The following is a 12,765-nucleotide window of genomic DNA, read 5'->3' as shown; positions in this document are numbered from 1 at the left end:
ACAAATAAAGCACCACTCAAATTTGGCTGAGCCATAAGGCAAATAACTGGATGCAAAATTCTACTTTTTCAGCTTCCAAGTCAGCAGGAGACCCTGCATCCTGCACAGACAGAGCCCAGGAACATCCACTCCCGCACCTCTCCTGAGCAGCCTTGTCACTGGTACTCCTCAGCATGGCCTGGACCCGCTCCATTCTCTTTGCCTCCATCCGCTTCTTAATGTCTTTAATGTTGCTGTGGAGAGAAGAGAGGAGATACAGGCCTGGTTACAGCCCCAGCCAGCAGAGCCATCCTCCATCCACAGCTCTCTGGAGCACTCCGCTGTCCAGAAACACCAAGTGTACGAGACTGTGCAGCAGAAGGCTTGGAGTCTTAAGGATATTTTAACTCCTGAGTCAGGACGTGTCCTGCCCCAGCAGTGGAGGCAGCACATGCTAAAAGCAAGGGTGAGAAAGAACAAGCGTACAGGAAATTTTCCCTCCTCCACCTTCCCAGTTTCCAGTCTATCCTTCAGTATCTGTGCATGTATCATGTTCCATGATGTCACTCATACTTTGGAGTTTACCTCTACTTTTGGATTTCATAGCTCCTTGCCCTGAGAGGAACAGTACTTAATTTATACACAATGTGACAGAGGCACCTGAGACATTCACTGGGCGTCCCACCCTTCTTTCCTATGAGAAACAGTGAGCAATCACTTCCCTCTTCTCTTGCAGACCATTCATGATTTACACATTCCTGTCACATTCCCTCAAACATCTGTTCTCCTAGCTGTCCCATTTAATTCCTTTTTGTGCACAAATTCCTCCTCAGTGCTGGCTGTTCTTCTTGCTCTTTCAAAGACTTTTTTGTTTGAGATGGCACACTGAAAAGGGGACAGCTCTATACAGACACATCCAGTGGCACAAGGCTGACTCAATCTTTTTTTTTTTTTTCCCCCTCTACCATTCCCAAAATCCTGTTTGCCACTTTGGCCACTGCAGACTTGGGAATGAAGAGCATCCACAACAGCTGAAGATCTCTTACCTGAGTGCCAAGACCAGTGCACAGCTGGGCTATGGCCAGGGTTTTCAATTCAGATTATTTAATATTTATTCTTGCTGAACTGAACTGCCATTTTGTTGCCTGTTGCTCCAGATCTTGAAAACCTTCTGGAGCTTCTCCCAGCCAGCTGCAGATGTGACTGTACTAATGACATCCTACTGTCAGCAAACCATTATCTGGCTAATCACCTGCTTCCTTCGACTTGCCTGAATATACTGAATAGCTGAGAAAAGAGACTCTGGCTTGGGACAGGACACAGAAAGAGGGAGTTTTATCTGAATTCACAACTAAATACTGAGAGAGGATTTAATGGGAAGGAGCAATGAGTAAGGATTTTAGCTTCAGGACAAAACTCCTGCAAGAACAAATGGATACATGTCTGGCTAGAAACTGGTCAATTGATTCTGCCAGTTTGTTTAAACACTGGAGCCAAAATGCTCAATTCACTTAGAGGATGGAGCAGATCAGTCCCTTGAAGGGATTAATGTGAGGTCCTGACTGCAAGAGACAGAGGTGGCAGCCAGGGACCAGCAGTGCTATTTCCTATCCTTCCCCATCAGTGGCTCCAGGCTGCTCACTGCAGATGGAACACTGTATCCTGCTTGGCATCTCGTGGCAGGAACACTGTTCTGGGGAATCACAAGAGGCATCTTCCCCCCATACCACTGGGTGAGATTCCATGTTACATCCCCCTGCTTCCATTTCTTGCCAAAGGGAAAAAAAGGCTTCTCTTCTCCCACCCTCACTCCCTGGCTGCAGAGCAGAGCTTTGAGATCCAGCAGGCAGTGCTGGCCTGGAGCAGAACTGGGCATTATTTGGGATTCCACTGCCATGTTTACCTTTCTGACGTGTCCCTCAGCACCCGCAGCTCAGCTGCCTGCTTCTCCTTAGCCAGCTCCAGGATCCTGGCAACTTGCTGTTCAAGGGATGGACACAAGACCAAAAGGGAACAAAACCAGGATGAGACACTGCCCCCCATCTGTATCCAGTTGCACCCAAGTCAGCTGTACACCTCCCTGCATTGAATTCCAGGAGCCACAAATTCTGAATCCATGAGGCTCGGTGTGAACACTGGCACAGCAGTGAGCTCAGCTGTACACACAGGCCCCACTGTGCCAGTGGAGTGACACTTGTGAGACAGGAAGGTTTCATCCCTGGCTCCTCTCCCAGGTAAGAAGCCTGATTCCCAGGTGAGCCAGTGCCCAAGTGTTATTTTCCCTTCAGGGTTGCAGAGTTTGCAAGGAGCTTGTGAAGCCTAAGGTGCACCAGGGAACTGAAGATTTAAGGTGTGTCAGTGCAAATTCCTGCAGAAAACACTAATGGGAAAAGGCATCCCAAGCCTGGAATCACTCCTCCTTCATTGGAACAGATAGCATATGCTGGATTTACCACCACCACCTATGGCCTGCACTCTGTCCCCAGGTGCCACCACGGCTCCTGCTGGCCTCGGCTGAGCTCAACCTGCAGGACTCCCCTCACCTGGACTCTGACTTCCACCAAGTCAAACAGCAGAAGATGCTCTGATGGTGCCACTGGTGAACCCTCAGCCCACCTCCACATCACCCCAGCTCTCAGGGTTCCTGGGCTCCCAGAGGTGGCACAATGTGTGAAGCCACTAAACACCACATTAACTCTGTGCTAAGCCATCAGAAGAGCTGGAGCAGATGGAGCCTGATGTGCTCCAGGGCAATGCTGCTCTTTTTTTAAAAAACAGCAGACAAAAAAATGTTTCTGCAGGATTTTTAGGGCTTCTAACAAATAAGTTTCATGTCTTCATTCTCAGTTACCTGGCATAGACCTGACAATGCGTGTGCCAGGTGTGTTCTGGGGCCACATTCCCAAGCTCAGCTTAGTGAATAACTTGGGATTTCTTGGGCTGTCCCAGGATACATTTTCAGGTGACAGCCTTCGCAGCCCTCACCTCAGTGGCATGCTGCTCTTTTTTCCTTCGGATCCGATTGTGGTGCTCCTCCCCGAGGCAGATGAGGTCCATCTCCAGCCTCTCCCTCAGCTCCACAAGCCAGCAGTGATCGATGCTCTCTGCTGCTTTTCCAGGATTTGCACTGGTACCAGCATCACTTGGGGTCACACTCCTGCAGAGGAGAATCAGGGCCCATGCTGCTTCTCGCCATGCCAGTATAATCCCAACCTTCCCACCTGCCCTCAGTGGGAACAACCCCCCTGGGTTGCAGATACCTGCACTGCTCCATCTTCCTGCAGAGAAGGGGAGCCCATGTTTCCCTGGGGATCCTTGTTTTGGTTTGGGAAAGTGACCCCTGGGCTGTGGTTACCTCTTCTTCTGGGTTTTCCTTGTGCGTATCGTCCTTTTCTTGCCCCCAGGACAGGCCAGCTCGGAAAAGAGTGCAGAGTATTTCTGCAGCAGCTCCTCCCTCTGTTTGCTTCCCTTCTGCTCCAGCTCCCTCAGCTCCTTCTCCTGTCTCTTCAGCAGCTTCAGGAAGCGCTTCTTCTGCTGCAGCTCAGCAAGGCTGATTGTCTCAGGCTCTGAAACACAAAATAAAAAGGCTAAGCAGGGCCAGCTCCTTCCCAAAGCTTGGAGTGAGGAAACTGGAGCATACAGCTCCAACACATGTCCCTAATCACCACATCCACACCAGAGCCCCCTCTGCTCCACACCATGGCATGCCTCTCCCCAGGTACATATTCTGTCCTGGGGGACACTTTCGTTTAGGAATAACTTCTAAAAAAGCAATGTACATGACAGTTACTTGCCAACATATCCTGAGTGAAACAGGTTTTCCCTTGTGCCTTCAATTTGGTTTTGAGGCACAATTAGGCCCCATGCTTGCAGGAATTGGCATCACACTGCATTCAGACATCCAGGAGCAGGTGAACAACACATTGCACAGGAAGTGCAGATGTGCTGAAGGAAACCTGTCCTTGGGCCCCAAGATTCCTAGGATTTGTCTTTACTGCTGGCTACACCTTGGGAATGTAAGATGACAGGCAGGGCCTCAGCCCACGTGACCAGCACAAGGAGTTACCTGCCATCTGCATCACTTCTAACACAGCTTCATCCTTGGTGAATACTGCTGCTCCTGAAATCCCAAAAGAGGTTCCTGTTAACGTCCCATCTTGGATGTCCAGGTTGGAAATAGCCAGTGGAGAGCTCACCAGAACACAGGCCATGTGAAGAATGTTGGTGTCAGTACAGAAGAAATTAAGCTGCCAAGATGCCTGAATGCTTGAAAACTCTTGGAACCTTACCTGTGGACCCATTAGAGGGAGAAATGCTGGGTTTCCCAGTGGAGCCTGCCACCCCGTTAGTCTCAGCAGATGAGAGGTTTGTCTGTGTGCCAGACCTCTAAAACAAAGAGGTAAATGAAAACTCTGTTATTTCAAGCTGAATCCATGCAAGGTGCTCTAGAGAACAGAACCTGGAAAAACTCACCTCCCCTGAGGCATCCTTGAGCTTCACCAAGCGCTTGTCCTGCAGGTTGAAGAACTTGATGGGATTGGTGAGGGCAATAGTGAGATCTGGAAACAGAGAGAAGGGCTTGGCTTGGACAGCAAACAACTCATCAACTCATCTTCCCTGCCCAGCACAGGACACTGAGAAGAAGGAATAGTTTGTGTTCTCTGCTTGAAACCAGCCTCTCCCTGACAGCACAAGGGAGGGAGGAAGGGAACTTCCTTCACCTCAATCCCAGCCCAAGGCCATGACTCACAACTTATATTCAGGGCAGTTCTGTGAGGTGATTTTGAGAACTCTGCTCCCAAAATCCAGGGCCAGAGTAAGACTTTTCTCACCTGCACAGCTCCCTGCTCCAATTCCAGTCCAATGTTGTATAAACCTCATCTTTCCTATAAAAATGCGATAAACCCACTTTATCAGGATTTCCCCAGTGAATAAGGTTCATTTATATGAACACAGGGGAGGAGAGAACAAACATAAGAAGTATTCACAAGAGCTCCTGTGGCTGACACTGTTGCACTCTGTGTGGGTTTGGTCATGACTGTTGATCCCTCCAATAAGGCTTCTGTCTCATCCAGCTGTGACCCTTCTCAAAGGAAGGTCCCCATATCTCAGTACCAGCAAGAACCCTCCTTCTCTTCCAACAGGGAAGAACATCACTCCTAAAATCTCCCATTCTCCACAGCCCCCGAGAGATGTCACCTATTCCCTCAAGGAAACCTCTCCCTGCCTCTGAACGACAGTAGGGCTGAGCCATGCCACACTGGAGCCTGGTACACCTGCACTGCACCTCAGGTGGGAACCAGGCACAGCTGCAGTGGGAGCCTCCATACTCTTCCCAAGGCTGCAAGGCTGTAAGGCTGTCACAGGATGCTGGCATGTGCTCAAGTCCCACCCTGACAAGGAATTGAGGGCACAGCAGGAAAGCACTTCCCAGGCTGGAAAAATGCTTCTGAATCAGAGTTTGGAGGAGGCCACAAGCACCCCCTGCGCATTCCAGCGCACCCTACCTGCCCAAGCATCCGGCACGTAGTCCTTGATCTCCAGGAACATAAAGAGGGCGGGCATGGTGAGCGGCATGTTGCTCTCGCTGCGCAGGCACACGTGGTGGTAGCCTGGGGCAGAGAGGAGAGGGAGCTGAGCTGGCAGCATCCTGTCCCTCCCTGTCTCCCTGCTCCAGCAGCCCAAGGCCCTCTTTACAGGAGGGCATGGTGAGTATATCATGGGATAAAGCCAAGGCCATGACAAGATAGATTTGAAGGTTACACTGCCTCAGGCATGGAGATTAAGGAGCAACGTATGCAGCTGTTTGTATCATCTTTATGGTTCCCACTGGACAGGTCTCAAGGGCACAAAAGCTGAAGGAATTTCCACTGATTTACCTGGGTGCATTGCGATGAGGGGAATGATACGCTGGCCAATGAACTTCCCTCCTTCTTCCCAAGCCACAATTTTGAGAGAAGCCAACTCAGGCATCATGATCTAAGGCAAAAGCAGAGTAAGGCACCAGTGTCCTCACTTCTAACTCCTGAAAGCAGCATCCTCCTCCTCCTTCCAACCAACCAATTTCATCTCTTCAAGGATGGCACTGCCTATTTCTGCATCTTGTAATTTAAGGGCACACTTTATCGTAGACAGCTGAATGCCCAGAAACTCCACCAAACGCAGGCTTCTCAGCCTGCCCCGGATCACAGGTTACCTAAAGACAAAACCAGGGCAACAAACCCTCCACACCACTGCTTCCAGGAAGCAACTCACTGGAGAATGGAATGAACTGGGATGGATACTTTAGCAAACATGGTAACATTGCTATAAGGGTTTTTGACTTCCTCCTTTCCTGTTTTCTTGTGCCATAAAATGAACTCAAAATTATTCTGCCAGGAGTGAAGTCTCAGAGTGTTTCGAAAGGAGAATATTTCAGCCAATTAGGCTGAAAATATCTGTAGCTTCATACTGTGCCTGACAGATTAATTGTGTAATGTGTACTTGACTTAACTTCCCTGTGCCCTACAGCTGGATTGGGGATCACTGAATTCTTGCTGGGGAGAGACAGGGCAGCTTTCTATGTTCTGGCACAACTGGAAACCGGTCGCATTACTGCTCCAGTTTGGCTGTTTCTCACTGACAGTTTAACCACAGACATTCAGTTCCTTTCTGGTGCTGGAAGTTTTCCAAACTGATCGGTCTGAAGAGGGCATCACAGAGGGGAGACTTTGGATGCCTTTTACTTCCAGAACCATTCCCAGCTACCCCTTGTCTGTTCTGGGAAATATTGATGGAGAGTTGTTTTGGATATTGTTGTTTGGATGTTACCTGAGTGTGTCCAAAGCCAGGCCTGATGTCTCCAGAAGGGGGTCCCTTCTGCTGGCACTGACCTCTCCTGAGGCAGTGCTCATGGCCATAAGGAGCTTTAAGGATTCTCTGTCTAAATTACTACCAAATCTTCTCACCTTTTCAAAAACAAAAGCCTCCTCTTTCCACACAGGGTTAATGGAGTTGGCCGTGGAGGTCAGTTTGGTTCTGTGTTTGCGTTTGGCGTCCCTTGGCAGCCCAAGGAGCTCCACTTCCACGTAGGTCTTCACGCTGCGGTCTGAGAGGAACTGACCAGAGAGTACCTGTGAACAACACACACGGAGTTAGAAACTGCTGGGAAGAAAAAAACAGAAGGACCCACGCATTCCTTCTCCCCAAAGTCACTCTCCCACCCCAAAACAGCTTTTCTGCTCCAGCTCTTCTTTTACCTCCACCCCTATTTCTTGCTTCAGCACTTCCTCCCTCCCCACCAGCACAGCCTTGGCTGCCTCTGCACAGCAGATGCTCATTTTCCATTTTCATGTGATTGTGATTAATTTAAAATAGTGACAAGCCTGGGAGTTGCCACAGTAACGCCTTCCCCCAGGACTCCACGGGTTCATGGGGCACTGAGAGTCCCTCTGGGTGACACAGGACAGGGTCCTCCAGGCTGTACTTGCCGTGACAGAGACAGTAGTGGCCACCAGCCCATCGATGTGGTCCACGGAGAAGGGATCAAACTGCTTGTCGGGTCGCCGCATGAACTCGTGCTTGAGCAGGTACCCACACTGCCCGTTGAACTCAAACAGGGCCATGTTCTGCTGCATGGGGACATCTGAGAGCAGAGCAACACAGTGAGACAGGGCTGGGAGGAACAGGCAGCCTGTCTGCTACGAGGGAGCTGAAAGCTGCCGGAAGCTTCCAGCCCCTGCCAGCCCACAGCTCACAAAGCCATCTTGAAAACTAATTAAGCCTCTCAGCACCCTACAGGGAAAAATATTGCAGCAGCTGTTGTAAGGAAGGGAAGTGGTTTGCTTGCACTTGCTCCTTAAGTCATGGGCAGAACTAAATTAAAACCTGCTTTAAGGAGCACCCGCTATTTTTGGGTGGGAATAAGTAAGTGCCTAAGCCCCTCTGCTCCTTCCCCCTTTCATTTTGGGGAGTCCATCTTCTGTCTGACACTTCTGAGGACACTGCCTGGTGGTTTCTGCACCTGCCTGCACTGTGTCATCCTCTTCGGAACCAACCTTGCACTCACTCCCTTTTGTTTCCTATGCTCTATACATAACACAGCCCTCTGAGGAAGGAAGAGAGGTAAGGAACAGCTTTCTCTCAAGGCTTTTCTTTCCTTCTTATGCTGGTTGTGCAGCAAGGAAAGGCCCTTCCTCCCTGTTCAGGTCAAAATCCTGGAAATAATGGCACAGACAGGTCAGTGCTGTGGCCAGATGGAGCTGTGCCTCTGCCTTGTAGAGGTAGCAACTTGGGGGACAGGGGCTGCAGGTGCCCTCATGGATGTGATTCAGTGTGACACTGTGGAACAGGACAGCCAGCGACAGTGCCCAGGCACAGGGTGACAGCAGCCCACGTGTGTGCATACCAGCTCTGTGCTGGGCATGGAAAAGTGCTGTTGGTTTGTGGGAGATAAGTCAGAGGAGAACAGCACTTGGGAAAAGGCAGCAAAGGAAGAGACAGGGACCAGGAGCACCCAGAGACCAGCACCACTTGACCTAACCTGCTCCAGAGGCTGGAGGACACCCTGACACTCACCCATGGTCTGGAAGTTGAGTGCCACCATCTGACAGCCAATATTCCAGAACATCTGGGGCTGGTAATTGGAGGAGTCCATCCGGGTGCCTTTGGGGTAAATGCGGCTCATCTGCCGCTTGTTGTATCTACAGGCTCTATAGGAAGCAAGTCGGGAGAGCTCCTGTTGTGCCCTGGGCCAGCCCACATATTCCCATTATAAAAACTGTTGGAGCTCTGCTACCAAATGCTCAGAGCCATCCAGACACGACCCCGGAGAGGCCCAGGCTCCTCTTCCATACACTTTCCTCTTAAGGACAAGCATCTGGCAGCCTTGACATTGGCTACAGCAGGATGCATCCTGTCAAGAATCTCCCTCGCACTCCAAGCACCCAGTGGCACTGGAAGAGGGCTGCCAAAAGGATACTCTACAAACTGCATGGGGAACTTGCTCAGTAGATCACAAGCCTTCATCTCGGTGAAGGAAGAGATGACGTAACTCCGGTTCTTCTCTGGAAACAGGAGATGATAAAGCATTTAGGAGCAAGGCACGCCCAGTCCCGTTCTGTGTAGGGGAACGACGGATCCAGGAAGCACTTGGCCTGGATTCCAAAGGGACTGAGCTTGACTTACTGGCAGAGACCTCGAAGGAGTTGAATTTAATGGGCTGTATGTAGTTAACCAGGCTGGACATCTCCTCATAGGCCGTCACTTCCAGGCCAGCTGTGCCCTGAGCAGAAAATGATCCAAAAGGAAACAGATGAAGAGACCTTTCCTGGAGATGAAACAAACTGCACCAGGGCCTCCCAGTCAAAGAGTCAAAGAGCTCTGGTGGCTGCCCTGACCAGAGTGCTCCAGTTCCTCTGGCTTCTCAGTCCTACAGTTCCATGGCAGGAAGGGGCACAGAATCTCCAGGCAACTGGGCAAAAATGGAACCAAGGCACATGGAGAGGTTCCAGGGAGGATGTACGAAGCCCAGGACCTCTTTGACCCATCATAACATGGAGTCTGGGACAAAGTGGGGATATTGTTTTTCCTTCTCTCCAAAGGATACCAGGGAGATGGAAATGGGAAGTACACTTTTTATTCAAGGGAAATGCTGATCTCCTCCCTCCCCCTTCAGCAGCAGCACTTTCACTAACAACTTCTCAGACCAAGGCTAAGCCTCTCCAACACCCCAAGGCAAACATTATCTCCAAATCATGCAGAGTCAGCAGTAACTCCTCTGCCACATTCTTTATGCTTGCAACAAAAATTCTCTTCTTCAGTTTCTCCTGGAAAAGTTTTGTTGAGTGGCAGACGGAAAGCTCCCAGCAGGTTCATTCCCCTTTGCACCTCAGGTTCATCTCTATTCAACAGGGTGAGGCCCCAGAGAAAAATGGAAGGCAGCAAAAATCCAGACAGAAAAGAAAAAGAACCAACAGTGCCAGCACCTCATCTGACTGCATCTTTTTAATTTCTTCTTCATCCAGGTTTCTGAGCTGTTCATCCTCTTCCTCTGGCTCCTCTTCAGCCACATCACCTGCCCAGACTAAGCACACAGGCCCACATCAGTGGTATGGATCAGCAGGACACAGACAGGACCCTGCAGGTTGATGACAATGAAACACTCTGCCAGACCTCCCTACCAAGTAATGCTGGAACACTGAGGGGAAGAATCCTACAAATTTATTGGCCAAATCCAAATAAACTGGTACACTGAGCATGCCCAGGAGACCAAACCATTCCTGCTGCAGGCTTCCCTCACACTCAGGAGTGACAACCACTGGGCTGTTTCTCCTCCAAGATCACACATATTTGTGGGAATAAATGTCCATTTCCAGGTGTTCTGCAGCAGTGCTCACCTTGTCCTCACATGACTTCATGTGCTCTTACCATGACAGGGTCTGTTCTACCACAGGGGCCTTGAGGCCAAGAGGTGACAGGAAAGGAGGAGAGAGGGGCTGAAGGTTTTATGAACCTCCAAGACCCTCACGGTGAAGAACTAGGCTGTGGTGAATTTGTGGTTATCAGAGAGCTACAAGTAGTAACAAATTATTCCCCTTCTCTCAACCCAGAAGCCAGCATGTATCAGTGAATCACTAAGGGATGATAGGCAGGGTGTAAACGATTGTCACTTTTGGTTGGACTAAGTGCTCAAAGTATTATGAGGATTTCATTTCTCTTCCAATTTTATGCTGCTGCTTGGGATAACTGATTTAATGACTAGTGCTGTCTCACCCCAAGCTCATACTGGGTGATTTGGAAGCTTTACCCATCAGTTTTATTAGTCCCACTTCCCTTCAAACATACCAGTATCTTCAGCATCCACAGAGGTTGGCTGCTCAATGGTTTCTGGTTCCACATTCCTCCCTTTCTTCAAAGAGGTCTGCCTCTTCCCAGACATAGATTGATTCTTTTTGTTTTTAATCAAGATTTTCCTTAAGAGATCCTTAGGACTTGGCAGAGGAACTCCTGGCTTCAGCTGCAACAGATAAACTTCATCACAGAGAGAATTCAAACACTCACCTCTCCTGTGCCAGCACAGAGACACATTTCTTACTCACTGTACACCTGATTTCCTCCATCTGCCAGCATATCCCACTAGATTAATGCAGATTTTTCCTAAGATTTCACCTGTGGTTTCAGACCAGCATTTTGCACCTCTCAGGCTCTGCCATGCTGCCTAGCCACCCATCTTGCTAAAAAAACACCTACACGGCCTGAAGGCATCTGCATACCTCTGGCTTCACATTCCACCTACTTCTCTCATTATCCCAGATCCTCAGTCCCTCATCAGCACTTGGGCCAGATTTAAACACTGCCTGCAGAAGATTTAAAAAAAGATCCCAGAGGAGGTGGCTCAAGACAAGGACATGTGACAGACTGCACAGACAGCAAAGGCCTGTTAATAGCTTAGCTGATCCCTTGAACTGTTCCCCGCCTCATCCCTCTGTTCCTATTGCCTGGACATGGGGCTGGACAGTGGGCAGCTGCTGCTGGCTCACTGCTACTTACCAGCTCTTCTTTGGGTCTCAGTACTTTCAAACAGATGCTTGGGCCAGCTGCCCCTCCTCTACACACCCCAAGGACCTGCCTCATGCCCTGCAGAACACAGGCCCTGCTCAGATGTTCAAAACCATGTCCCCTGGCAGGGCAGCTGTGACACCAACATGATCAGGGAGCACCAAAGGTGTCACTGGTCCCACAGAAATACCTATTGTACAGGTAAGATGAAGACTGGGGTCAAGCAGATGGGGAGATTTCCTCAGTTATTTCAAGCACGTGGCACTGACCTGCCCACCTATGCCTGGAAGGGAATATTTCCAGGCTAGAAGCAGGATTAGGCCCTTGCTCCCATTTCCAAGTGCTGGCAGACAGAGCTGGACCAGTGCCATGTACAGAACACACCTGGAACCACTGGTACATCCTGGCCAGCCAGAGCTCAGTGCCCAGAGCCTGTGGGGTGATAGTGTTAAACCAGAAAACCTCTGTGACAGAGTCTTCCACCCATCCCTATGAACCAGGATCCATGTCCATGGCATTGCGCTCTTGTGGCACCTCCCAACACCAGGAGTGACCAAGTTTTCCAGAAAGGCCTCCCCAGTGCCCTCCTGCCCCAGCTCCCTCGTACCGGGTACTTCTCCAGCGGCTCTGTCAGCAGCATGTCTCCAAAAATGGTTCGGCAGTACTCGGCCATCTTTGCCTGCTGCTTGGGCCTAGGAGAGATTAGGCAGGAATGAAGAGGAAAGCAAATGCCCAAATCCAGAGTTTGGCATGAACAACCACCTCGAGATCCATGTCCTCCACCCACAAAACCATCTCAGCTATGCAGATGTTGAGGTCCCATTCCCAAGCCAACTCCCATGCTCATACTCTGCAACTCCAAGGTAAAAGCCTGCACAACTGTGATCATTCCACTCTGCAGGTTAAGGCTCATCTTTCAGCTCTAACCCACCTCCAGTTGCTTCAGAAACCTCAATTAATGCTTCACTTCAGCTCAGCACTTGCCTAAAACCCAACAGCCCATGCCAGTGTATTTTCTGCTCTGGACACAGCAGGCAATTCTCCCAATCACCAGATACTCACGAGTCCACGTGGTTCTCGAAGGACAGGATCACAGGGTACGGAGATGTTTTAAAAGCACTTTCTGCAATGGCCTCGATGGCATCCTGAAGGAGAGGCCATGGTCAGAGAGAAGCTCAGCACTCAAGAACAGACACACAGCTGACCTCCCACTGAACAGACTCCAAAATTGTCTCTCAGGAGCTCCTT

General features: G+C 50.1%; 1 protein-coding gene across 3 annotated transcripts in view; it reads right to left on the bottom strand.

Annotated features, from left to right (window-relative positions):
* PLCB2 (phospholipase C beta 2) overlaps positions 1–12,765 on the bottom strand; it is a 36,446-nt gene that overhangs the window by 4,070 nt on the left and 19,611 nt on the right. Inside the window, exons 12-29 of one of the 3 annotated variants that reach the window (XM_048307888.1) lie at positions 12,580–12,662; positions 12,125–12,209; positions 10,804–10,975; positions 9,945–10,042; positions 9,145–9,241; positions 8,939–9,023; positions 8,536–8,660; positions 7,449–7,603; positions 6,927–7,091; positions 5,859–5,958; positions 5,487–5,591; positions 4,453–4,538; positions 4,269–4,365; positions 4,046–4,099; positions 3,335–3,545; positions 2,965–3,136; positions 1,883–1,959; positions 138–233 (exon numbers count right to left, since the gene is read on the bottom strand). In XM_048307888.1, the coding sequence (XP_048163845.1) occupies positions 138–233; positions 1,883–1,959; positions 2,965–3,136; positions 3,335–3,545; positions 4,046–4,099; positions 4,269–4,365; positions 4,453–4,538; positions 5,487–5,591; positions 5,859–5,958; positions 6,927–7,091; positions 7,449–7,603; positions 8,536–8,660; positions 8,939–9,023; positions 9,145–9,241; positions 9,945–10,042; positions 10,804–10,975; positions 12,125–12,209; positions 12,580–12,662 (2,063 nt within the window). Of the gene's footprint in view, positions 1–137; positions 234–1,882; positions 1,960–2,964; positions 3,137–3,334; positions 3,546–4,045; positions 4,171–4,268; positions 4,366–4,452; positions 4,539–5,486; positions 5,592–5,858; positions 5,959–6,926; positions 7,092–7,448; positions 7,604–8,535; positions 8,661–8,938; positions 9,024–9,144; positions 9,242–9,944; positions 10,097–10,803; positions 10,976–12,124; positions 12,210–12,579; positions 12,663–12,765 lie in introns of those variants that run through there. The other 2 variants (XM_048307889.1, XM_048307890.1) reach the window with 2 other exon arrangements.

Source organism: Corvus hawaiiensis, chromosome 6 (genome assembly GCF_020740725.1).
Source record: "Corvus hawaiiensis isolate bCorHaw1 chromosome 6, bCorHaw1.pri.cur, whole genome shotgun sequence".
Lineage (NCBI taxonomy): Eukaryota > Metazoa > Chordata > Aves > Passeriformes > Corvidae > Corvus > Corvus hawaiiensis.
This window is presented reverse-complemented; position numbering and strand designations above follow the sequence as displayed.